The sequence below is a fragment of the Callorhinchus milii genome, unplaced genomic scaffold (genome assembly GCF_018977255.1).
Source record: "Callorhinchus milii isolate IMCB2004 unplaced genomic scaffold, IMCB_Cmil_1.0 Scaffold10, whole genome shotgun sequence".
NCBI classification, from domain to species: Eukaryota; Metazoa; Chordata; class Chondrichthyes; order Chimaeriformes; family Callorhinchidae; genus Callorhinchus; species Callorhinchus milii.
Window position 1 is genome coordinate 15,625,676 of NW_024704751.1, and position 23,429 is coordinate 15,649,104.

The 23,429-nt window shown below is 48.0% G+C and overlaps 1 protein-coding gene, 1 long non-coding RNA gene and 4 other non-coding genes across 7 annotated transcripts in view; all 6 read right to left on the minus strand.

Moving 5' to 3' along the window:
* Positions 1-799: 799 nt before the first annotated feature.
* LOC121849777 lies at positions 800-5,634 on the minus strand. Its single transcript, XR_006085327.1, has 5 exons — positions 5,583-5,634; positions 3,691-3,764; positions 2,494-2,593; positions 1,761-1,832; positions 800-1,012 (listed from the first exon to the last, which is right to left on the minus strand). It is a non-coding gene; the product is annotated as an uncharacterized LOC121849777 (long non-coding RNA).
* On the minus strand, positions 1,507-1,727 carry LOC121849799. The gene has a single exon (XR_006085358.1). It is a non-coding gene; the product is annotated as a small nucleolar RNA SNORA73 family (small nucleolar RNA).
* LOC121849823 lies at positions 2,237-2,459 on the minus strand. Its single transcript, XR_006085382.1, has one exon. It is a non-coding gene; the product is annotated as a small nucleolar RNA SNORA73 family (small nucleolar RNA).
* Positions 2,705-2,926, minus strand: LOC121849800. The gene has a single exon (XR_006085359.1). It is a non-coding gene; the product is annotated as a small nucleolar RNA SNORA73 family (small nucleolar RNA).
* Positions 3,933-4,155, minus strand: LOC121849824. Its single transcript, XR_006085383.1, has one exon. It is a non-coding gene; the product is annotated as a small nucleolar RNA SNORA73 family (small nucleolar RNA).
* A 660-nt stretch (positions 5,635-6,294) lies between the features above and the next one.
* phactr4b (phosphatase and actin regulator 4b) overlaps positions 6,295-23,429 on the minus strand; it is a 40,544-nt gene continuing 23,409 nt past the window's right edge. The window contains exons 4-14 of one of the 2 annotated variants that reach the window (XM_007894864.2): positions 18,983-19,063; positions 16,795-17,004; positions 16,299-16,637; positions 15,137-15,677; positions 14,303-14,511; positions 13,597-13,753; positions 13,000-13,055; positions 12,437-12,498; positions 11,706-11,843; positions 11,334-11,410; positions 6,295-10,997 (exon numbers count right to left, since the gene is read on the minus strand). In XM_007894864.2, coding sequence (XP_007893055.2) covers positions 10,982-10,997; positions 11,334-11,410; positions 11,706-11,843; positions 12,437-12,498; positions 13,000-13,055; positions 13,597-13,753; positions 14,303-14,511; positions 15,137-15,677; positions 16,299-16,637; positions 16,795-17,004; positions 18,983-19,063 — 1,886 coding nt within the window. In that variant the 3' untranslated portion in view covers positions 6,295-10,981. The remainder of the gene's footprint in view (positions 10,998-11,333; positions 11,411-11,705; positions 11,844-12,436; positions 12,499-12,999; positions 13,056-13,596; positions 13,754-14,302; positions 14,512-15,136; positions 15,678-16,298; positions 16,638-16,794; positions 17,005-18,982; positions 19,064-23,429) is intronic. The other variant, XM_042338454.1, reaches the window with a different exon arrangement.

The window sequence follows — 23,429 nt, forward strand, 5'->3', positions numbered from 1 at the left end:
TGTAGGATGTGTGTTGGTGGCCACTGCCCTCTGGCTGCAGCTTCTCACCACTGCGCCTGCGCACTGACCCTGTGCGGGGGCGGGGCCTGGGCCGCTCACACGGCGTCAGCCAATCACAAGCCCGCGATTCGCTGAGCGTCTCAACCCACTCCAAAGTGATCTGAAGTCTTCATTCAGTAACCGGTCAGAGGGCAATGCAACAGCAACAACAGCTCACACTTAATAGACCCCCCCGCCCCCCCGCCACGCAGAGCACGCTCGACAGTGACGGAGCACGACACCGAGACGGGAGGGGGGGGGGGGGGGGTGACCGTAGGCACAGACGAAGAGGAAGGCCGTTAAGACACCAACCGAAGATGGGACAAGGGGCACAGCGGCTGAAAGCGCGGCCAGCGATGGCGGAACAGATTGTTTGAGGGACACGCAGGAGGCCGGAGCCAGCCGAGCAGAGGCGGGGGTTTGTAGGTTGGCGGGGAAGCAGGACGGAGAGGGTAGTGGGGGGTGGGCGGTGCCGGGGGCACGAAGGGATTTGAAAGCGAGTCTTGAAATCGATCCTCACTGCTTCCTCTCTTGGGTTTGCGCACAATGAATTGTGCGTTGTTGTTATGTAAAGTACTCCCGGTGTCCTGACCATCCCAAACATACCGATGCAGGTAGTACGCCTATACACAGCACCTGTGACCCATCTTACAACCACTTCCCCAGAACTGGAATGCCTCCTCAAAAAGGTCTTGCAAGCATATTAGTTGCTCGGTAAGTAATTCCCCAATATTCACCCGTAATGTGAAACCGACAGCAGTTACTTCGATTTGACTTTTATTTCAAACCGGCTCATACGCAGGTTCTTAACTGTATGCGGAGCTTCAAAACCAATTTAAAATTTCAACAAGTAGCTGATGGTCCATCTGGCAACATTGGACCGCTTTGTTCGTGGGCTGAAGTTGCTAAGACGAGCCATAGATCTTGAAATCTCGTTCGAAGATCTTGCAAGCTCGAAGAGGTCCCATACGATCTTAAAGTAAACAGAAACTGAATCAGATTGCACTCGATTACAACTAACTGGCAGATAGTTACCCCAATATTAATTTCTGAGCCCCCCCCCCCCCACCCCACAATGTTCAACTCCAACTCTCTGCCACTTGTATCACACCGAAACATGTCAAGCTGGTTAATATTCTTCCACCAGGTCCCAGAACACATTACACTTAAACGCATAAACTGAAACTTAAAAATTAAATGGCTTCCATGTTTCACCTATAATACAGTGAATTCACTTTACAGTATATCCTGAGTAGCGCTTTGTGAGACATCTCAACGATGTGATAAACAGCTATATCAAATGTAAGGATCATAATTATATCATTATTATACATGCACCAGAAAGTTTCTTCCACTCTTAAATTTAAAACAATTCCCTAGAAATTAATGATTGAAATCCATTTTCTTAGCATATCCTTGTCCCGAGGGTGAGTCGCGGATAAATATTCTGAGACTGAACAGATGAGGGGATGTACCCTGCATGGTTTATCTCCTCAGTCACTGCCCGCTGGGCTCTGAGAAGGTATAGGAATATACAGGCTGCTATCCTCACCGGCCCAAGGGCCGGGGACAGACACTCTCTCCAACGCTGTGGAACAGGACTATACGTCAAGGGCCCAGAGGCCTACGCTCCCATACGCCACGCGGACAGAACCATAGGAGTGACCTCCCATGGATGCCCTCGTTGGGTTTATACTTCCTCATCAAGCATGAATATTTACCTCAGAAACGATTGCTTTCGTCTGTAGTCCTATTGCTCCTTCGACAAGTTCAGGACAAAAACAATCTCTCGACTGCAGAATGAAGAAAATAGAGTTGAACATAAAGAATTATGTGGCCTTGCTAAACATTAAACCCCTAAATACCCACTAATGTGAGCCTAAAATTAGAAATGAGTTAAAAAGTAAATATAAACAGATTCTTAAAAGTCCTGAGAAAGTGTGGGGGAAAAAAACTGCATAAAGAATCAACCTAAAAGTTTGCATGGAGATGTCAGGTGTTACAGAATACACAATGATGTCCCAAGGCGATAAGACAGTCAAGGATTTGGACCCAAGCATGCCGGGGGCGCGGGTGGGAGTTTGCAAATATGGAAAAAGCAAGAGAAATGGTGAAGCAGGTTCAACAGAAAGCACTGCCTCCTACTGTTTCCATATCCTTAATGCTCATTTAATTCCCCAACAATGCTTAATAATGTAATTGTACCCTGCATGGTTTATCTCCTCAGTCATTGCCCGCTGGACTCTGAGAAGGTATAGGAATATACAGGCTGCTGTCCTCACCAGCCCAAGGGCCGGGGACAGGCACTCTCTCCAACGCTGTGGAATGGGACTGTACGTCAAGGGCCCAGAGGCCTACGCTCCCATACGCCACTCGGACAGAGCCACGGGAGAGCGAACTCCCATGGACGCCCTCATTGGGATCTTTCCTCTTTCTAAACAAAGCAGAACTTACCCCACAGTCCCAAGGAAGCTGCCATTGACCTTTCTTCCTGGCTTTCAGTTCATCAGCCAGGCAGAACCCAGGGTTACTTCAGCATCAGCAAGGAATTTGTCTGTAATGGTCAGAATGCAGGAAGGATTAATACACACACTCCAGCTAATAGTTTGCTAGATCACACACATCCAAACACTCACTCAACCTTTTTCAGCCTGAACAGAGGAGGGGATGTACCCTGCATGGTTTATCTCCTCAGTCACTGTCCACTGGACTCTCTGGGAAGGTATAGGATTATATAGGCTGCTGTCGTCACCAGGTCAAGGGCTGGGACAGACACTCTCTCCAACGCTGTGGAAAGGGACTGCATGCCTCAGGCCTAGCGGCCTACGCTCCCATATGCCACCCAGACAGAGCCATGGGAGTGATCTCCCACGGATGTCCTTGTTGGGGTTTAATCCTCTTGTTAATCTATTAGAGCTGAACAAATTGCTTAATCTCTATCCAACACCCAAAATTGCCTTAAGTGTCTGCATCTATAGATGTTCTGATCTAACACCGACACTGGTACCATCTGCTAAAACGACAACAACTTGTACTTGCCCTCCACGCAAGATAGTGTTTCAGAGCGTTAAGAGAGCCCGACTCCGAGCCAGGGGGGAGGAGGCCGTAAGCAGTCAAAGAGGAAGGTTTTCAGGCCGGACTTGAAAAAGGGACAAGGTGGAGCAACCGAGGAAGAGCATTCCAGAGATTCCGGACGTAGTAGCTGAAAGCGCGACCTCCGATGGTAGGGTGGAGGGCGCAAAGGGTGAGCAGGAGGCCAGTGCCAGACGAGCGGAGTCGCCCAGTGGTGGATTGGGGAGTGAGGAGATCGGGGTGGTAGGGAGTTGCCAGAGAGTGAAGGAATTTGAACACAAGTGTGAGAATCTTGAAGTTGCTCCATTCGATGGAACCAGGCCAGAATTGGTGAGATGTGGGTTTGGTCCGGGTAAATATGCAGTGGCAGAGTTCTGAAAGAGTCTAACTTTTTGAATAGTGGAGTTGGGGAAACCGGTGAGGAGTGCGTTAAAAAAGGACCTCACTTTAAAGGTTTTCAAATTGCACACAACCATTTCCCATTATGTCTCCAGTTACACATTCAAACACTGCCTCTATATAATATTGAGATTGTATGAGGCTGCAAGAACGACAACCTAAAGCATATACAAAACTTACCCGAGACATTGCTGAGGGGGCCAGCATATTCTTCTGGTCCAATTCTCAGGAGCCTCCAGACAGATCATTTCACTCTAATATGAGAAGGAAGCAAATCAGTTTGACTTAATGTAATTGAAACCAAACAACCATATAACACCTCTCCCGTCAAGTAGGAAAGCTTCTCCGTGCGTCTAACATTGCCTCGAAACGAAAATTATATCTTTGAGGTTCATCTAATTCCCCAATTATGCTAATAATGTAACTGTACCCTGCATGGTTTATCTCCTCAGTCACTGCCCGCTGGGCTCTGAGAAGGTATAGGAATATACAGGCTGCTGTCCTCACCGGCCCAAGGGCCGGGGACAGACACTCTCTCCAACGCTGTGGAACAGGACTGTACGGCACGGGCCCAGAGGCCTACGCTCCCATACGCCACTCGGACAGAGCCACGGGAGAGTGAACTCCCATGGATGCCCTCGTTGGGGTTTAAAATCCACCTTCGCCTACAGATAAACCCACAAAGTACACACGGCCTCACCACTGCACAAAATGTCCGGCAAAGCCACCTTGAGACGCCTCGACGGCATAAGGGGCTACATGACCATGCGAGGAGCGTTAAGATGCCCAGTGACGGCACAGAACCCTTGCAAAGCACCGAGCGACGCCCAGCACCAGGATCCCTCCACCGAACGCCGCGGTTATTCTTTACGCAAATATCGGCTGCATATTGGCGCAATATCAAATGCAAGAATTATTATGATTATTATTATGACTATATTTATATTGACCTCAGAACTCCAGTGCCCACGTGCGCTCCACAGTCTGGTCAATCCTTCCTCCAGCTCAGGGCGGGTACAATTAATAATAATAATAATCCTTGCATTTGATATAGCGCTTTTCACTTCGGGAGGACGTCCCAAAGCGCTTCACAGAACACACTGTAAAGTGAATTGACTGTATATTTGTGGGAGAACGCGGCAGCCAATTGCGCACAGCAATGTCCCACAAACAGTCGTAGATTGAAAATGACCAATTTATTATTGTTTTTGGTTTTGGAGGGATTATTATTCCATGATAACCACAGGAAAGTCACTGCAAGTAGATGAGGGATGGGGGGGATGGGGAGGGGGGATGAGGAGGGGGGGATCAGGAGAGGGGAGATCAGGAGAGGGGGGATTAGGAGGAGGGGGGATCAGGAAGGGAAATGAGGAGGGGAGGGGGGGATCAGGAGGAGAGGGGGGATCAGGAGGAGAGGGGGGATCAGGAGGGGGAATGAGGAGGGGAGGGGGGATGAGGAGGGGAGATGATGAGGAGGAATGAGCAGGAGGGGAGGGGGGGAAGAGGAGGGGGGATCAGGAGGAGGGGGGATCAGGAGGAGGGGGGGATCAGGAGAGGGGGGATCAGGAGGAGAGGGGGATCAGGAGGGGAATGAGGAGGGGAGGGGGGGATGAGAAGGGGGAGATGATGAGGAGGAATGAGGAGGAGGGGGGGGGATCAGGAGGAGGGGGGGATCAGGAGGAGGGGGGGATCAGGAGGGGGAATGAGGAGGAGGGGAGGAGGGGAAAAAGCCCAGTTTCACTTTAAATGATAACCTTTTTTATAATTCTACCAATGTTCGCTCGCGTCAAAACACAACTTTAAACGGTTTCACTCGTGAGAGAGTGAATCTGATCGCGATTTTTTTTTTTTTAAAAAACCCCCCACCACCACCACGAAGTCACCAGAAAAGACATTTAGAACTGAAGCGAAGAGAATAATTGATGTGAACGCAATAAAACTGTGGCCGTACAGGAGGCCACGAGCGGCGCCTCTTTTCCTCGCCTTCCCCCCCAACCCACCCCACCCCCCGAGGGGGGAGTCAGGCCACCAGAGGCCGGGGATCTCGGGCCTTCCCTTAGGGTCGCGCTCACCTCAGACCTTCTTCTCCGGGTTCCCGCCGTTGAAAGACTGAGCGGTCCTTTGAGCGACGCTTATATAGTGCGGGAGGACCCGGATGGGGGGTGGTGGGTGGGGGGGAGACCGCGTGTGTACTCAGCGTCAGCTCCGCGCACAGCGCCCCCCGCCGGCTGGAGGCCGCCACTGCCCCTGACCCCCGCAACCGCCTCCATGCAGATAGCATCGGGTGTAGTGACTGTGCGCGAGGCGATAGTGGGCAATCCTGGCCGTCCCAATGGTGATATCCCTGGCGTTCGATCCGGCGCCTTATCACGGCCTCGAGGCGTCCCAGAGCGCTTCACGGGGCTACACTGTAAAGTGTAGTGACTGTGCATTTGGCGGCCAACCCGGCAGCCAATAGCGCACGGCGGTGTCGCACGAACAGTCGGGGATTGAGTGGCCAATTTTATTTTGACACAGTGCCGTATCGCGGCACCGTCACACCCCAAACACTTTCGCGGGAGTATGTGTTGTAATATAATTTACAATATAATAATTATAATAATTATATTATATAATACGATATAACTGAATGCTGTGTGAGGCTACGACAATGTACTGCGTATTTTTGGGGGCGAAACGCGGTTCGATCACTGCCAGTTTGCTAAATGGATGTCCCATCCGACGTCCACGTCCATTGGTTTGATACGGACGTGCAAATGAATCAAGCGACACAAGAGTTCGAGCTCAGGGTACGGTTGTTCTTTTTATTCAAGGTTTAAAAATGTCACGTCTTACGGGAAAATGAATGAGCAAAGCCAAGATGTTAAGGCACCTCTCCCTTAAAAGAAATGGAAAAGCAAACGGTAAGCAGGTCATATGGGAGTCAGACATGACATGGATAGGTTTCTTTTAAAACATTAAAAGCATGGCTACAAACATCCAGTTGAACACAAAAGTTGGTTGCGTTGTACATAGAACATTTTGTCAAGGCCATTAATGGAACTTATGCCGTTTCCAGCTCAGCATTGGAAGTTTCTGCTCTCTGCTTGGCAGCCAAATTGGTCGGAGCCCAAACAGACCATTCCCCCCCCCCCCACCGATATGCTACGAAGCAGAAAACTACTTAAAACCTGAGTTACTGTTTGAGTTGGCCTCTGGATTCATGACATTCGAGCTCGGAAATACTGGCTCTGCAGCATTGGCGACGCAGCACCTATTTCCCAATAGGAATTGCTAGCGTCAACCAACTACTTCTATCAGAAATAAAGTTTGGACTTTCTCGTCTCGGCTCCAAGAAGCACCTCACATTTTATTTTTTGAATGGGGGGGGGTGGGGTCAAAAGAATAGGAATCGATGGGAGATGAATGTCGTTAATCACGTGAACACTACCAGACAGTGATTTGCGAACCAGCACCAGATGGAACTTGGAGCTGTCCACAGCCCAACTGGCCTGGACCTTCCAGTTAATGAGAAGTGGTGAGATGGTAGACACTGTGTGTGCAGATAAACATAGTGGGGGGTTTGGGGTGGGGGAGGGAAGGAGAGTGAGGAGAATTAAAGATGAGAAGCAATGAGGTTCGTTGGTCTTTATATTCACGGAAAGATTTGCCCTTCGGGGCTGGAAAGTTTTTCTTTAGCTATCACTTCCTCAGCTTTGTTGGGTCACACAGGTCTGTTTGCAGACAACAGCAACAAAACATAAAAGCTCCCCAACCAGGGAGGAAACTGGTTGGTACAAACATCAGAACTACACCAGTCAGTCAGATCTCTCCGCAGATGAAGAGCTAGCTTTACATTACAGCGCTTTGGCACCACAGGGGTGCAGGCAATGGAATGCCAAGTGTAAGGTTTACCTGAGTTAAGAGCAGTGCCAATGACGTATTTGCCCAATTAGAGATTTGTTCCAAGAATTGAATCAAATGGACCAGGATAATATGAGTATGTTACCCTGCATTGGGCCGCACCTCACTCCTCGGATCCTTAAATGCACATCAGAATGTAAAGTTTAAACCAAATCGCTAAATTACCTTTGCAGGTGACTTTAGAGTGGCTGTTAGCAACGGGGGGGGGGGAGGGATGTAATCTCTAATATCCTGGAGTGCATTGACTGACCGGATTATGTGGAAAAGTAGATGGTGTAGGTTTGATGTTGGATTCAGCCCCTGTCATGACAAGTAGGGAACTGCTTTTTTTTTTGTTAAAAAAATTAATGAGAAAGCAGCACTTATAGAGAACAAAATACATGAAATAAAAACAAATGTAAAAGCAATGTTCGATTATTTACACCTCATACGAAAATGTACATACATCAACTATACAGACTGCAAAAAATTAAAGTTGTTTTTTGTGGGGATTTTTCTTTAAAAAAAGACAATTCCTAAATTAGGACGCTGGATTTTAACCTGGTCTTTGTAACCTGCCTTCCGTACAGCTGTGTTTTATTGCCTATGTACAAAGCAGGCGGAATTAATATTCTTTCTATGTCAGTCAGGTTTAATGTGATAAAGCACACACCTCTGATGATGAATTTGCCAGCTGTATCAGAAGCGGTAAAGACAAGCTTAAAATAAGCCCCCAACTGGTTACAAAAAAGAAAATATACCAACAGTTTTGCTTTATCTTACATACATGTGCAAGCATTCTCTTTTCTAAAATGTGTGTCTTTGTTCTGCCTTATTCCCAAGCGCTGGTTTCAACCCAAAGGAGGTATTGAGCAAACGCCAAGCTGTGGCTCAACTCATAACTATTAACCAAATGCTGCAGAAGAGGGGAGGAAGCACGAGGCCAATGCACTGATTCAACCAGACACTGAACCAACCAGCGCTGCTTCTCTCTGAGCGGCCACCAGAGTTGCTGAGGCGGAATGCTTGGGATTTTCCAAGCTTATCCTCACGCTCTCTCTCCCCCCCACCACCACCACCACCCCATCACCTCTTCATACCTCCAATGGAATAGCGCTGTAGACAGAAAGAAAGCAGAACAGAGAGCCACAATGAACAGTGATGGGAGGAGGGTTGGGTGGAAGGTGTGACCCATGTCAAAGTGCCCGATCCAGACAGACTTCCATCGCAGCACAACCCGAGCCAGGGTCGCCCGCCCAAAACCCCAACAATTCTGAGAATGTTAACACAAGCCGGGCCCATGATAACCTGCTCGGCTAACACCGGGAGGTCAGCTGCGCTGCTCGCTGATAGAACACACACGCACTGGAAAAGCAACGTCAGTAACGACCTGAAGACCCATTTTTAACATCCCCCCCACCTCCTCTTTAACGTGGGTCTGAGTTTATGGACTGAAACTACTGCGTAATAATGCGATTGGCCTGTACACTGAAACCAGCCCGCATGTCCTTCACCTTCTCAGTCCGCTACACTTTTTGATTTCACCTTCAAATTCCCCCACACTCTCCCTGCTTTGCTGATTCTTATCAGTGAAGGGTTCCACATACTCAGGACAACCTCACACAATGCAAATAACATTCTTCCTACCTCAGTGCTACAGGTTCAACGCTCTCTCGCCAGTTGTATCAGAAAATATAGGCAGGTTTACAGAGCGTTCAAACGCAAGGACAGACAATGAGCGTTGACGGCCTATTTGATTGGGGGAGGGTGTCGGTTGGGGGGGTAGCGGGGTGGGAAAGAAGATGATGGCATTGCAGCACAATCCAATTCTGTCCTCACCCAGGGTCCAAACATGCCACTTGGGGTCACTGAACAGTTATTAAAATGGGGATCCTGGTTCATTATACCTTCCTTCTCTAAACTCCCACCCAGGAAACTCAGCGTTAAAAAGTTAAAACACCAAACGCGCCCCCATTTCCCTACATGGATAAAGATGTCATCAACAAGCGTTTAGCTGCTTGTGCCAGAAGGCCAAGCAGAAGCAAATAAAATCTAGAGAAGTGCCTCAATGGTGTGATAACAAATTGAGCCACTTAAGTAAATTACTTCAACTGATTCACTGCACGTCCCAGAAATACGCAATACAATAGGACCCAAATTTACCAAACCATCCCAAATTTAAAACACCCCTGCCCCCCCACCAAGAGTCTGTTTCTTGCTTGGTGGCACACGGCAAGAAACAGAAATGGGGAGAAGGGGTGAGGAAAAAAGTCACCATCTCCACACCTCCAGCCTGGGGGAAGCATATCAGCTTCTTAGCAACCGATGGAACGAGCTGGGGGTTAAAATGACAACACAGCAAAAAAAAAACGATCAGGAATTCCCAAAGTTGCAAACAGCCACATAATGAACCGTGGACTATGTTCCAGTAGCGTTGAAATACCCCAGTAGTGTTTTAAAGTGGATTCTGATATACACACATATATATATATATATATTTTTTAAAAAGCCACTATAATACTTTTTATTCAATATTTAGATTTAAAACAGGAAGACAGATTTACACATATTGACTTATTTCTTAAAGCGACACTTTATACAGTGGTCATTTGCGGTGGCATGGAATTTCTCCAGTGGCACGTGTATACTCTCCCGGCACAAACCATTTTCCCCACAATTTAGAGAGGGGGGGGGTGGAGAAAGGGGGTCGATTTGCACCGTGGTGAGGTCCTGGACCAAGATGCTCACGGCACGGAATAAGACGGATCTTCGAATGGAGGCTTCCCTCGATCTATTATTTTTGTTTGGAAAAGTGCTCCTCGATACAATTGGACGAAAAAAGCAACAACAAAAAAATGCTCTTGCACGGAATTAACGGCAGGAGAGCTGCGGTTTTGTCTTCGTTTGGAGAGCCGTGCATCACCTCAAGAAACCGAGATGTAAAGGCGCGAGGGCTATGCGTGTAGGAGAGACGGGACGGGGGGGGGGGGAAGAGAGGGTTAGGGAATCTGCATCACATTGCCGGGTTCAATTTCAAGCTCTACCTCCTCTCGCTCACTCTCTGACGATCCAAGCAAAAGATAAACAGCCACCACAGTTTAGAAGAATAAAAACCCCTGAAAGACAGCTAAAATCAGCGTTGTACTCACAAATCCCACCCCCCACCCCACCTCGCAATCAGTCCTTTTTTGCCTCCAGGGAAAAAAAAGTTAAGAGAAAGACATCACCACGAGCACTTCCAGCGTCTCCGCACTGTTTGCACTGTCGCGGGTTTCACCCGAATCGCGGGTGTTGGACCGATGTGAAGGTGTGGACAGACAGCAAGCGTTCGAGCAGAATAGGATCGGGGAGGGAATCCTTCCTCGGGGATGCGTTAACTGGTGGAAGCAGGATTTACGTACGAAACGGCGAAGCAAAGGATCGATTTCACCATCCGTAGCACCGGGTTCACTGAATGTGTGTTAAATGCATTTGTATACAGGTGTCTGCACAATGTGGCTTCCCGCACAATACTCTGGGGAATTCATCCCCATCTCCGCACAGACACCGACCGCACAGAGAGACGCCAGCTTCTAGCTTGTACTTGTCATTATGGTCGATGAAACCTACAGGCAGAAAGTGAAATTCAGACCAAGTGAGTTCATCCGAAACCCCAGACATCCTGCAGGTCACAAACCCATAACTAGTTACTAGTTGCCCTATTATCTAATCTGTCAGGTTAAACGCTGTGAGAGAGAAAGTGACAAAGTGTGAGTGAGAGAGAGCATGAGTGTGTATGTGTGAAAAGCAAAAGAATAAAAGTGTGTGAGATAGAAAGTGTGAGAGAGTCTGAAAGACTGTGTGTGTGTGAGAGTGTGTGAGTGAGTGTGTGAGCGAGAGAGAGTGTGAGTGAGATAGAGAGTGCGAGTGAGAGAGAGTGAGGGAAAGAATGTAAACGGTACCTTGTGTACATCCGACTTTCCTCATGCACCTCCATCTCTGTACTCTTGAATTCATTTAGCTCTTTTCGTATTGCTGCCTAAAACGGGACAATTGATTTGACAATAAGAAACTCGTTGCAACAGAAGGGATGGGACAGGAATGGGCCAGCGTTGAGCTGGAGTGAACGACCTTAGCCGATTAACTCAGGGCAATGTTCCAGCCCTTGTTAAAATCCACGCAGTGTTTTCCCATGCCATTCGTCTAACCTAGTGGGGCTTTATCGTGGGAAATCGATTAATTACCAGAAAAAAAACTTATTGAATCAACAATGACAATATTGGGATATAAAAGCAGTTTAAATCTCCACAACGCTGCAGGCAGGAGCTTCTCACCTTATCTGCTGGTGTTAGTTTTGTCCACGGCTTTTCTGCACGGCGGTCGTAATCATAGGCGTCCGTCACCTCGACGTATTCGTGGAAACGCAGGATATTTCGAGCCTGAAGCTCTGCCACCGTGGGTCTGGCGCTGAGCTGAATTAAACAGGTCGCGACAAAGCAGGACAGTAAGGATAACGTTCACGTCAACAAATGACATTTGTATCGTAGCGCCTTTTCACGTCAGGAGGCGCTCGACAGCTGGAATTTCAATCCGAGCTGTGGATGGGGAACAGGGAGAATGGGGGTAGGGAGACTTGCCGCGTTCAGTCTTCCCAACACAGACTTTCCCAGTTTTTGACGCTAACCAGACGTCACCAAAGTCAAACAGAAAAGTTCCCTCAAGGAACAACAGTCATGGCTCAATCCCCCTCTTCTTCCCCCTCTTGTGCCGCTACCCCCCTCCCTCCCGACACACACACACAACAACGACCATTGGGCCCACAGAAACATATTCCCCCCATTTGACTTCAGACAGCGAGTGTCGGTCACACAAGCACCAGACTCCACCCCAATCCCACATACGCTTTAAGCCCATCAAATGTAAGGTGGAGAAGAGTTGTGGTAAATCCTTCAATTCATTCTCAATTTGAAAGTCAGCACCTCACGTTTCCAGAGCTTTTCGCCTGAACACAAAGCTTTATGATGCCTGACTCTAAAGCCCGGAATGTAACAAATCATTTCCGTACCTTCCTAGTGAGCCGTCGTTTGATCTCCCGTTTCTCCGCCTGATGCTGTTCATCGTCCTTCTCTGTGAAAGGGGAAGGAAAGCCACATCCATCAGATTTCAGCATCTCGTGAGGGTGGGTGGGGGGGTGCTGACAAAGTACCCAAATAGCGCATACACCTCCGAAAGGTTTAAAAAAAAATCTTTGACTGCGCCATTGCCCACCTCCCTCTCCCCCCGCCCACAGAATGCTTTACGCAGGAAACGTATGTGGTACTTGTTGAGATATTTTCCTACGTGAGGGACTGTACGAGTAGCGAACTGTGCTGCTGAGTCTGCCTGACCCTCAAGAGGTTCCTGAGAGGAAAGATAGCTTATGCTGAGGATGCTTTTCTGGCAGTCACGTGGTTCGGGCACCTTTTACACCCACTGAACCTTTTGTGTCTCAGTACCTATTCCTGACACAAGTAAACCACTGGGCTTTAGGGAGAATGTGCGGGAATTTAAAATACAGCCAGTAAAACACCAAGCAGTTTCGCAACTGGTTAAACGCACTCAGTGATCAAGGGTGAAATAAGTACTAACGTTTAAGGATGTTCCTCTGCTCCAGCTCTTCTGCTGTCGGTCTTTGGCTCAGTCGCCTAAAGGGGAGGGAGGGGAGACAGAGAGGCGAAGGCTATTAGTCACACAGCGGCTTTTCATAACACTGACCCAGAGGTAAACACACAACAGACGTCAGGTATGGGTATCCGTTAAGATCCAAAGCTTCTTAAAATCTTTGGCCCCCCCCTTCACCCCCAGATATTGGACCCCAAGTTTCCAACACAAACGGTCTGGCTGTCTAAGTGGGCATGGAGTACCGGATGAGGGAGTGGAGCTGGTGGACTAACCCACCTGATCTTGGGCAGCCTGCAATGGTAGGTGTGCAGTGCTAACTGTACAGTCTCACAGTGCCACATCTCAGCTTTCAGGGACCTCGCCCCTTCCCTTGCCTCCTTCCAGATCCATCTCAAGACACCCCTCTTTGACCCCTCTTCGGTCACCCTCCTATCCCTAACCTCTCCACCCCTCCTGATCCCAACCACCGGTTTCGTTGTGGATCCCTGACTGTCCAGCATCTTGGGACGTCCTCCTACGTGAAAGGTATTGTGTAAATGTAATCGCTTTGGTTTTTTTTTTTACCTAATCAGCTCTGTCCCGATCTGCTGCCGGAGCTCCATTCTCTCTTGGTCTGACTGCTGAGGGAGGATATTCTTCTCTATCAGCCTCTGTTTTGTGGGCCGGTTGCTCAGTTTAAGGGCCAGAGTATCTTTTCGCTTCACCTTGTTGGCCAGAGAACCTGCGGCAGAGATTGGAGCAGACGTCACAAATGCAAGCTGGTATCAGAAGCAAACAAAAGCCCCGCCAGAGCCACCTGTGGCCAGACCCACGGGTGATGATTCCACGAGGGATTTCTCACTAAATGTCTGAGATAGCGGACAGGCCTGGCAGCGACCAGGAATAGGAAACATGGCACATTCACCATCCTCCCATCTGTAGGCCAGGTTTGCAAATATTCACAGACGAGTTACACGAGTCCAATCGCCATGTACTTTGGAATTCCACGCTGTCTCAGCCCACGAGACTCCAAACAACAGCTATAGAATTTAAGAGGCGCAGTGTGGAATTGTTGAAAATCCTTAAATTCAGCGTTAATTTGGAAGCCTTTTTTTTAAAAGAACAGCAGAAAACCTCAAACCCAGGCTAAGCTTTCTTTGACGGTCGGAGAGTAAAACTCTGGGCCACTGCTGCAGGATGTATACAGAGATACATTCACAGCTGACTTATGGCAGACATATTCAGGCAAGCAGCAGACCGAGAGTGAGTTACTGAATGCCAGTGTACGTACTGGCTTGGTCATCTTCCTCATCTTCATCCTCATCGTAGTCGTCTTTGTACAGCACCGGCCCGTCCTCATCCGAGTCGGTCGTCTCCTCCTCTTCCTGCCTCTCCAGCTCCGGAATGATGACTACCGAGGGAAGGAAGCTTGGGAAATTCCGTCTCTCTGGGCTCGGCTCCTCTTCCTCCTCGTCCTCCGTGGTCTCCTCGTCAGACGGACTAATTAAACAAATCACATGTGGCCGGTCAGATAGAAGAGGGCAAGTGGAGGGGCAGTGAGTGAGTGAGTGAGTGAGTGACGGAGGGGGCGATCAGAGTCAGAGATTGTGTGGAAGGGGGGTGGTAGGAAGAGAAGAGGATTAAAAGATCTACGGTAATCCACCAGAGGAACAGTTTTGGTGGCCTGAATGGCCTCCTCCTGTACAGGCACTTTCTGAAGAGCAGAAAAAAATATTGGTGGTGAAGAGGATGAAATATGAAATGAATCTGCTTCAAACTCTGGTGGGTTAGTCACCCGGGGAACCACCAAACTGGTTGTATCCTTTAGTAACTCGCATACACAACAACAAAAACAACAACAACTTGAATTTATACAGCCCCTTGATGAGGGGTGGTGTTTCGGAGTGTTTTAATAGTGGCGGAGCCTATCGCTGAGCCGGGGATAGGGAGGAGGTGACTATAAGCTCGTGTGCAAACCCCTTACTATCCAGCACCTGCCTTTGGACATCGTCTCGACGTGAAAAGCGCGGTATAAATGCAAGTTGTTGTTGTCAGTGCAGTCAAACCGCAGAGAAAACGAGCTCCCCACCCCGAGTTCCCCAAACCCACCCAACCACCCACTCACCACTTCAGTTTCTGCAAGGTGACCTGTAGAGCTTTGTTCTTACTGGCATCTTCGAAGCTGCTGTCAAACAGCAAGGCCTGAGCCGAGTTCGAGCCCTCGCTGGCCGAGAGGACGGGCCGAGGGCTACACAGCGCCTGCTGGATCATTATGTGCAAGGGGATCTGGGACTGCCGAGTTGGGAGGAGCTCCGGGTAATCGTCTGACGGAGGTTGAGACAGTCGTAACCTCTCCAGCTCTGCCGCTGTCCTGTCCTTGTCTGACTGTAGGTTTGGCTGCGTTAAGGATAGCGCTGGGGGGATGGTCCTGCCTGGCGGTTTTGCTGGAGGTTGCTGGGTGGCCCCGTCAGGAGCGGGAGGAACGTGCGTAGGCAATGGTGGAGACGGGGGCTGCTGGCAAAGCTCCTCGAGTTCAGGCAGATCTTTGGCGCAGCTGGAAACCTCGTTCACGTTCACGTTGAAGCTTATCCTCTTGTGGGGCAGCAAGGGCGACTGTTTGCTCAGCCTGGCAGCAGAGGAGGGCCCCAGCGCTTGAGTGAGCTCCGCTGAAAGAGAAAGTGGAAAGAAAAGTCGGTCTCTGCAGCTTCGGAAACACCAGCCGCATTCACTCAGGAGCCTCCTCGCACGAGAGAGGCAGCAGTGTCTTAGTCTCACTCTGGGTGAGCTGCACCAGAATGTCCCGCGCTACAGTGCTGACCTAGTCACGAAGGCTCGCCCTCAAGGTGCTTCCCTCCCCGATTCTGGCCTGGCGGAATCTCAAATCAATTGTGCATCATTATCTCTCACAACACACATTTTCTCAGACTCTCTCTCTCACACACTCTCTCTCTCACACACTCTCTCTCTCACACACTCACTCTTCTCATATCCCCCACACACACACGCACAAATTCTCTGACACACACTCACATACACACAGAAGCACACACACACGCACATACACACACACACACTCTCTCTGTCTCACACTCTCACACACTCACATGACTCCAAACTCTTGGTTGACTTGTGTGTGGGATGTGTGAATCAGTTTCTGTGTTCGCCTACAAGTACAGTCACTACAGCAACAATTCCCTGTGATGAAGTTATCGAAGTCGGATTGAACACTTCTCCCTTCCCCACCCACCTATGCTCCTGCCCCATGCGACAGCAAAGCAGACACTCACCAAATAGAGGATTGCTATTCCGGTTGGGTTTTGGCGGTGGGACAGGAGGCTGCTTGGCAGGGACGGTGGTGTTCGTAGTGGTGGTGGTGGTAGTGGTGGTGGTGGAATTGGTGGCTGTGGTGAAGGTGGAGGAACTGCTCGTTGAGATGGAGCTCGAAGCCAGAGGTATCGTAGGCTTAGTGGCAATGGTGATGGGAGCCAGTGGCGCTCTGGCCTGCCCCTGCCCCTCCCCCGCTTCAGGAATTGGAGCAGAAAGCGGTCTCTTCGGGGGGAGCAAGGGTTGCTTGTATGGATGTTCTCGGGGAGGCAACTCCGACACTGGCCGTCTCTCCGCCATCTCTGCTCATGTCAAAAAAAAATCCATACAGTAAAACTCACAAATCGTAAATACACAGTCACTTTACAGTGTATCCTGTGAAGCGCTTTGAGACGTTTCGAAGAGTGATAAGGCGCTATATCAAAGGCCAGGATTATTATTATTATTATCATTTCTTACCTCTGATTCTTCTGGGCTCCTCCACAGTGACAGCCTTCGGGAGGTTTAGTCTTTTCTCGGGCTCGGCTTCCACCTCCACTGGGGGTTTGGAAACGCTGTTTCTCTTCTCGCCTTCAGCCGTGGACTTCACATCCTCTGAGACGGGCAGGTTGCCCACTGGTACCGTGTGCCCGTTCTTCAACGCGCTGTTCTGGGTGGTGATGTCACCATCTGCAGCACAAAAGAACCGTGCGTGACCCCCAAAACCCCGGCACTGATTGAATCAGATCGCTCTATTCAATACACAGTGAATTCACTTTGCAGTATATTCTGTGAAGCGCTTTGAGAGGTCTCGCAGGCGTCATAAGGTGTGATATCAAATGCAAGGATTATTATTACATTACTACTAGTTCCACCGCCGAAACCCAACCAGAGCCCCGGAAAATCAGAGGTAAGAAATATTGATATTTCTCCCACAAAATACTACACTTTGTAATATGTTTTGTAAAGCATTTGAAACGTCTCAACGATGCGACAAGACCCTATATCAAATGCAAGGATTATTATTATTACTTTCCACACAAAGGGACAGCGGAGATTACTGGGGTCAGGGAGGGGGGTGGGGGAGGAATGGGGGCTGGGGGGGCGCAGCACTGATGGGCAGAACAAAACAACTAAACAACAAGAAAGATACTTTTCACAACGCAAATTAGACCCCAGCGTTTTCCCTCATCCCACTATCAGTGACCAAGCTGTCATCTGGGACTCTCTTCTTCCACTGCTTCTTCGACCGTGCTTTTGATCACCCTGCTTTCCCCCACTGCTTCCACCCTCTCCAATCCCGACCATCAGCGAGGGTCCCAACTCTGCCCAGCGCCTTGAGACATCCTCCTGACGTTAAAGGCGCTATGCAAATGTAATTTTGTTGTTGTTATTGCCTCTCTGCCTGGTGTCACATCAAAACCTGCTGAACACACGTTTCTTTGACGCTCCTTGGTCAAACATCTTTAAACCTATTTGTTTCCCTGCTCGGTGCAAAATGCTGTACTTGTGAAGCGCTTTGATACGTTCTTTTCTCAAACTGGTGAGGACACTTGTGTAGACTGTGTACATGGCTCAGTCCTCTCTCAGCAGGCGAACCAGACGCAAACGAATCAGCTCGCTTTCGCTCAGAAGAACTAAAACCAGAGATGTGACTACCGGCTCATGGATAAACTGGTCTGGAGCTGGTTTACGCAAGGATCTATTATATAGCTCCATGGTGTAAACCATGCGCAAACGTGTATGTACAGAAGGAATTACAGGTGCCCTTTAATGATGGAATGAAGGACCCTTCCCATTGTCTAATTAAAGAATTCCCTCTGTCCATATCTGTTTGCACATGATTTGCGCACGGCATACACCAGAGAAAGCATTTATCGTGCAACAATGGGTCATTTACACCTTAATGTGACAAACAGCCTTAATCAACACCCCGTGTTGCAAACGCAAAACAGCCTCTGAATTGATTTAATCCGCCAACTAATTAGTTCAGAAACGATTCGAAAGCCAAGAGATAGAAATTCTGAGTGCAAAGTTCAGGCCAGAGACCTGAACCCAAAGAGTTTCTTTTCCATTGCTTAGATAATGGAATTCCCACGTCAGGGACAGGCTCTCTACCCTGGACGCTGTGTGTTCAAAGACATGCGTGTTGCAGTCGTGTTCAATATGGCAAAAATTTCAGCTAAGGCTAAGTTACTGTGTTACTGTCCTGCACTACTTCAGCATGGAAACAAACAGCGATAAAATTGAACTGTCCAAAAGTACACAAACAAAACTAATGACGTCCCAGACTGTAATAAATAAAATCTCTGTACAGTGTTGTCTGCACAGGTTCAGCACTTCAACCGGTCTCAGTCACGCACAGGCAGGCGCAGACAAGATAGGGAATCAAAGTCAGACCGGGCTGGGCTGGCAGTGATGGGGTTAAAATCACTTCCAGGGAAATGTCTGTGCTCAAGAAATGGCACATTGACCCATAGCCCTCAGCGAAAGGACAGTCAGAATTGCCAAGCAAGCTGGAGTTAAGCAGGAAACGTGCAGAGTGAGATTGCTCAGGTATTTGGGAGAATGCCTAGATCTTTACTGACTGACTATATTCTTGTGGATCACAATCAAAGCCTAACCCGAATCAAAATCGCTCTCCATACTGTGCACACGTCATACTCACCCTGTTCAGGGATCTCTTTCAACACTCCCTTCTTAATCAGTTCAGCTCTGCTTTGCCTCACAGATAACTTCCTGTCCAAAACTGGAATTATAAAGAGACGTCTGTGAGCACGAACCAAGAATAGTTTCAGAAACTCATCTCCACAATCTCCTTGGGGTAACAACATGAAACACAAATCAGGACTTGGGTCACCAGCAACGGAACTAGCTGCGAATGCTTTCAACGTGATTAAACATTTAAGCTTCAAGAGATGTCTGCTCAGTTAAGTGGGGTAAATTACATATTCAGGCCATCTCTTCTCACAAGTCAAACCCGTTATAATAGCACTTGAATCCTCAGAAATTGGCCAAATGAGCTCTTGAACCACTCTCCCCTAAGACTGTAACTCTCACAACAACAACTTGCATTCGTAAAAAGGCTCCTTTCAAAGGACTCAAAGAGTCTGTCGAATGAGCATGGAGCACAGAGCATGGAGCCAGCAAAGGAAGGTGTTGACAAGATGTAGGGTAAAGAGGGTTCTGAAGTCAGGGAGGGAAGGCACAAGGCGAAGAAGGGATTTTGTGAGAATTCCAGAGAGCCGAGGTGAAGATTTGGCCAACCGCTGGCAGAGCAAGTTACCAGCAGCAGATTGAAGTCAAGAACAGCAGCATAGGACCACAGAGAGGAACTGAAGGTCGCAACGGGAATCCTGGAAGTCGATCTGCTGGGAAACTAATGGAGCATGGAAAGGATAGGGGTATACTGAGTGAACGATATCTAAACACTTCCAACACTGTATCGACCTCAGAAACCGCTCAAGACAATCTGCCACTCTGGCGAAACTTCACAAGTCTTACCCCCTTAGAAGTTCGATAGCTTTATCGATAGCTTGATGAATTTACCTCAACACACCTGCAGGTGCTAGCACATGGCACCTGTTGTAGCCCCGGTCGAGAAATCTGGTGCCCTAAGTTTGCCTATAGCTGTCTCATATATATGTCTCAAGGCCCTCCTCTTCGACCTTGCATATCTCCACCTTCCCTGGCCTCCACCACTCCTGATCCCAACCCCCAGCTCAGGTGCAAATCCTTGAAGGTCTAGCGCTTTGCGATATCCTCCCAACGTGAAAGGCTCTAAGTAAATGTATTTTTTTGTTGTTATAGCCAGAGCGACCCCTGATGGATCTCGTTCGCAAAATAAAGCAAGCGGAGCAGTCTACACCACACGGCTTTAGATTGAGCTTCTGTCTGAGTAAGTGAAACACGTACCGGCGATCCAGGTATCAGTGAGCATATCAGCAATAATCATAATCTGTGTCCCTCTTTTTTTTTCTCTCTCTCATGCCCTCGTCCTGATGTTAGGAAGTACTGTATTTCAATACTTGAGATTTCTGCCACAAAAGATCAATGGCATTTCCAGCTGAGTTTCACACAAGACCTGACTCCAGAACCTCAGCTCAGAGTCAATGTGTTTGTTTTGTCCACAAAATACAGTCAATCCTCTTTACAATATAATAATAATAATCCTTGCATTTGATATGGAGTCCTGTAGCTCAGTGGTTAGAGCACTCGCTTTGCAAGTGAGAGACCTGAGTTCAATTCCAGACAGGGCGAGACCTTGGGCAAGTTTCCTTACTCCACACAGAACCTAATAATAATCCCTCCAAAAAAACCAAAAACAATAATTAAATTAGTCATTTTCAATCTACGACTGTTTGTGGGACATTGCTGTGCGCAATTGGCTGCCGCGTTCGCCCACAAATACAGTCAATTCACTTTACAGTGTGTTCTGTGAAGCGCTTTGGGACGTCCTCCTGACGTGAAAAGCGCTATATCAAATGCAAGGATTATTATTATTATTATTATATAGCGCTTTTCACGGCGGGAGGACGTCCCAAAGCGCTTCACAGAACACACTGTAAAGTGAATTGACAGTATATTTGTGGGCGAACGCGGCAGCCAATTGCGCACAGCAATGTCCCACAAACAGTGGTAGATTGAAAATGACCAATTTGTTATTGTTTTGGGTTTTGGAGGGATTATTATTAGGCTCTGTGTGGAGTAAGGAAACTTGCCCAAGGTTTCGCCCTCTGCCTGGAATTGAACTCAGGTCTCTCGCTTGCAAAGCGAGTGCTCTAACCACTAAGCTACAGGACTGTGAAGCGCCTTGAAACGTCTCAACAACGTGATAAGGCACTATATCAAATCCAAGAATTAGTATTATTATTATAATATCATCACAGTGCTAATGGAGTACTGGCTGCATTGTCAGAGCTGCTGGGAGTGATACTAAACTGCCTGTTCCATAAAAATCATACAATTATACAGCACAGAAGGAGACCATTCGGGCCATCGTGTCTGTACCACCTCTTTGAAAAGAGTTGTCCAATTCAATCCCACTACCCCGCTCTCTCCTGAATATCCTGGACATTAAAGGACCCGCGATACTATTAAAAAAAGAAGTTTCTCTCGACCAACACTCCTCCAGATAATCTTTCATTCACTTCACAGCCTTGGGTGGGACCACGCTGCTAGCAAAATGGATGCCACGTTTGGCCGTAATAAAAGTCACCGCAACTTATCAATGACTGTAAAGCTTTTTGAGATGTTTGATGGGACTCAAAACGCTCAAAGCTTTTCGGCTGCAAATAACCCTGCACTCTGGTGACTGCAATTTCTGGGTGCGTCCAGCAGGCGCTGGGGGGAGTGGGTGGGCACTGTGCGTGGTGCTATCGGACAGGAACGGTCTGCAGGGCAACGATTATGTCGGGATCTGAAGAGCTGAAGCAAAGGAGAAACTTGACCTGCCCTCAATCCTGCCTAATAATCCCACGGAAGCATGCGAGTCTGCATTCTGCTGATAACCATCGCCGCAGCCTGGATGCCAAGTATCTTTCAGTCAGGGTTTGCATATAAACAAAGGTGAAAATGGAGTTGCAGTAAGTAATGAGAGTGGATAGTTTGCAATCCGCACTCAGCCCATATTTTGTTTTCACAACCCACCTGAAGCTCGAAATTCCACCTCAACTCAGCCCATGTGACCGTTCTGTCTTTTTTTAAAAAAAACGCGTGGAAAATATTCATAAGTTCAGTCCCAGTTTGGAAACCGGTTTTCCGCAGCTCTTTAAAAAGCAAAACTGCCTTTCAGAGAACTTAAGGCGAAACCTTAGGCAAGTTTGCTTGCTGCACATGTCTCTGTTTACTAGCAGTAAGTAGGAACTCAGTTGTTAGTCAATGGTGCTATCCAGGGGTAATAATCCCTTCCAAAAAAACTACTACTACTAATAATAATTTGATCATTTAATCCACGACTGTTTGTGAGACACTGCTGCTGCGTTTCACCGACAAAATATACAGTCAATCCATTTTACAGTATATTCTGTGAAGTGCTTCGAGACATCTCAGTGACTTGATAAGGCGCTATATCAAATGCAAGGTTATTATTATTAGTATAAAACTGCAATGCTGTGACAGGCAGACCGCAGACCTGACAGAGTTAGTGAAACATTTGTATAAAAACGTAGGTGTTCACTATGCTATTTGCCTGTCACATTTCACCAACAAGGCACGGTCACTACACTTTACACTGGTTCCCTGTGAAGCGCTTTTGAGATGTTACAAAGGTGATGGCGCTGTATCAGACGCCAGCATTAGTATTTATACTCAGCGAGGAAAGAGTGTAAAAAGATCCATCAATCAAGCGGAGCACAATGCCGAGCAGTTGCAGTGGTTCAATGTCTAAAACTTGGAGATTTAATGAGTTGGGAGCCTGATCTATCTTTTCTCCGTGACCCTTTTCTAACTCCAGAAACATATCCGATTCCCTTCAAACACTGCGTTCTTGGCCTTAATAGCCACCTATAGCAAAGCGCTCAGTGTAAATCCATTACTGGAGAGACTCAGTACCACCCCATCAACACTGGAAACTAAACCCCTTTAATTAAAAGATAGTTAGCCAAAGTTATACTCCTGTAAAACCTGCGAGAGACAGTCAGTAAAATAGAGGCCCAAAAGAAGGAGCAAAAGTTCACTTTAGATTTGATATGGGCTGTTCTATACCCTGCTTCCTGCTCAAGACAAACAGCAACGCCCAGATCCGGTTGATTTATAAGCCCAATTTCAAGTTTCCCAAACAATTTAAAGCTTGCTCATCACAACATGTTTATCTGGACCTAAATCACAGGAACTGTACCAAATACACTGTGTACAAGCAGCCTGGTATCAGAGAAATGAATGATTGCACAGGATGCCACTTAGCTTGTGCTGGTGCTAGCTACTAACTGAAGCTATTTACTGTATCCCAACTCACCTGCTCTTTCCCCCTTTTATATGTTCCTCTTCAACTACGGATTAATTTGTTTGTAAATGATGTGCGTCTTAACTACCGCAGCCACTTTCGGCGAATCTTTTTCTGCGTGCAAAGTGTCTTCTAAACTCCCTTCAACTCTTCCAGTGATAAACCCTTGTTA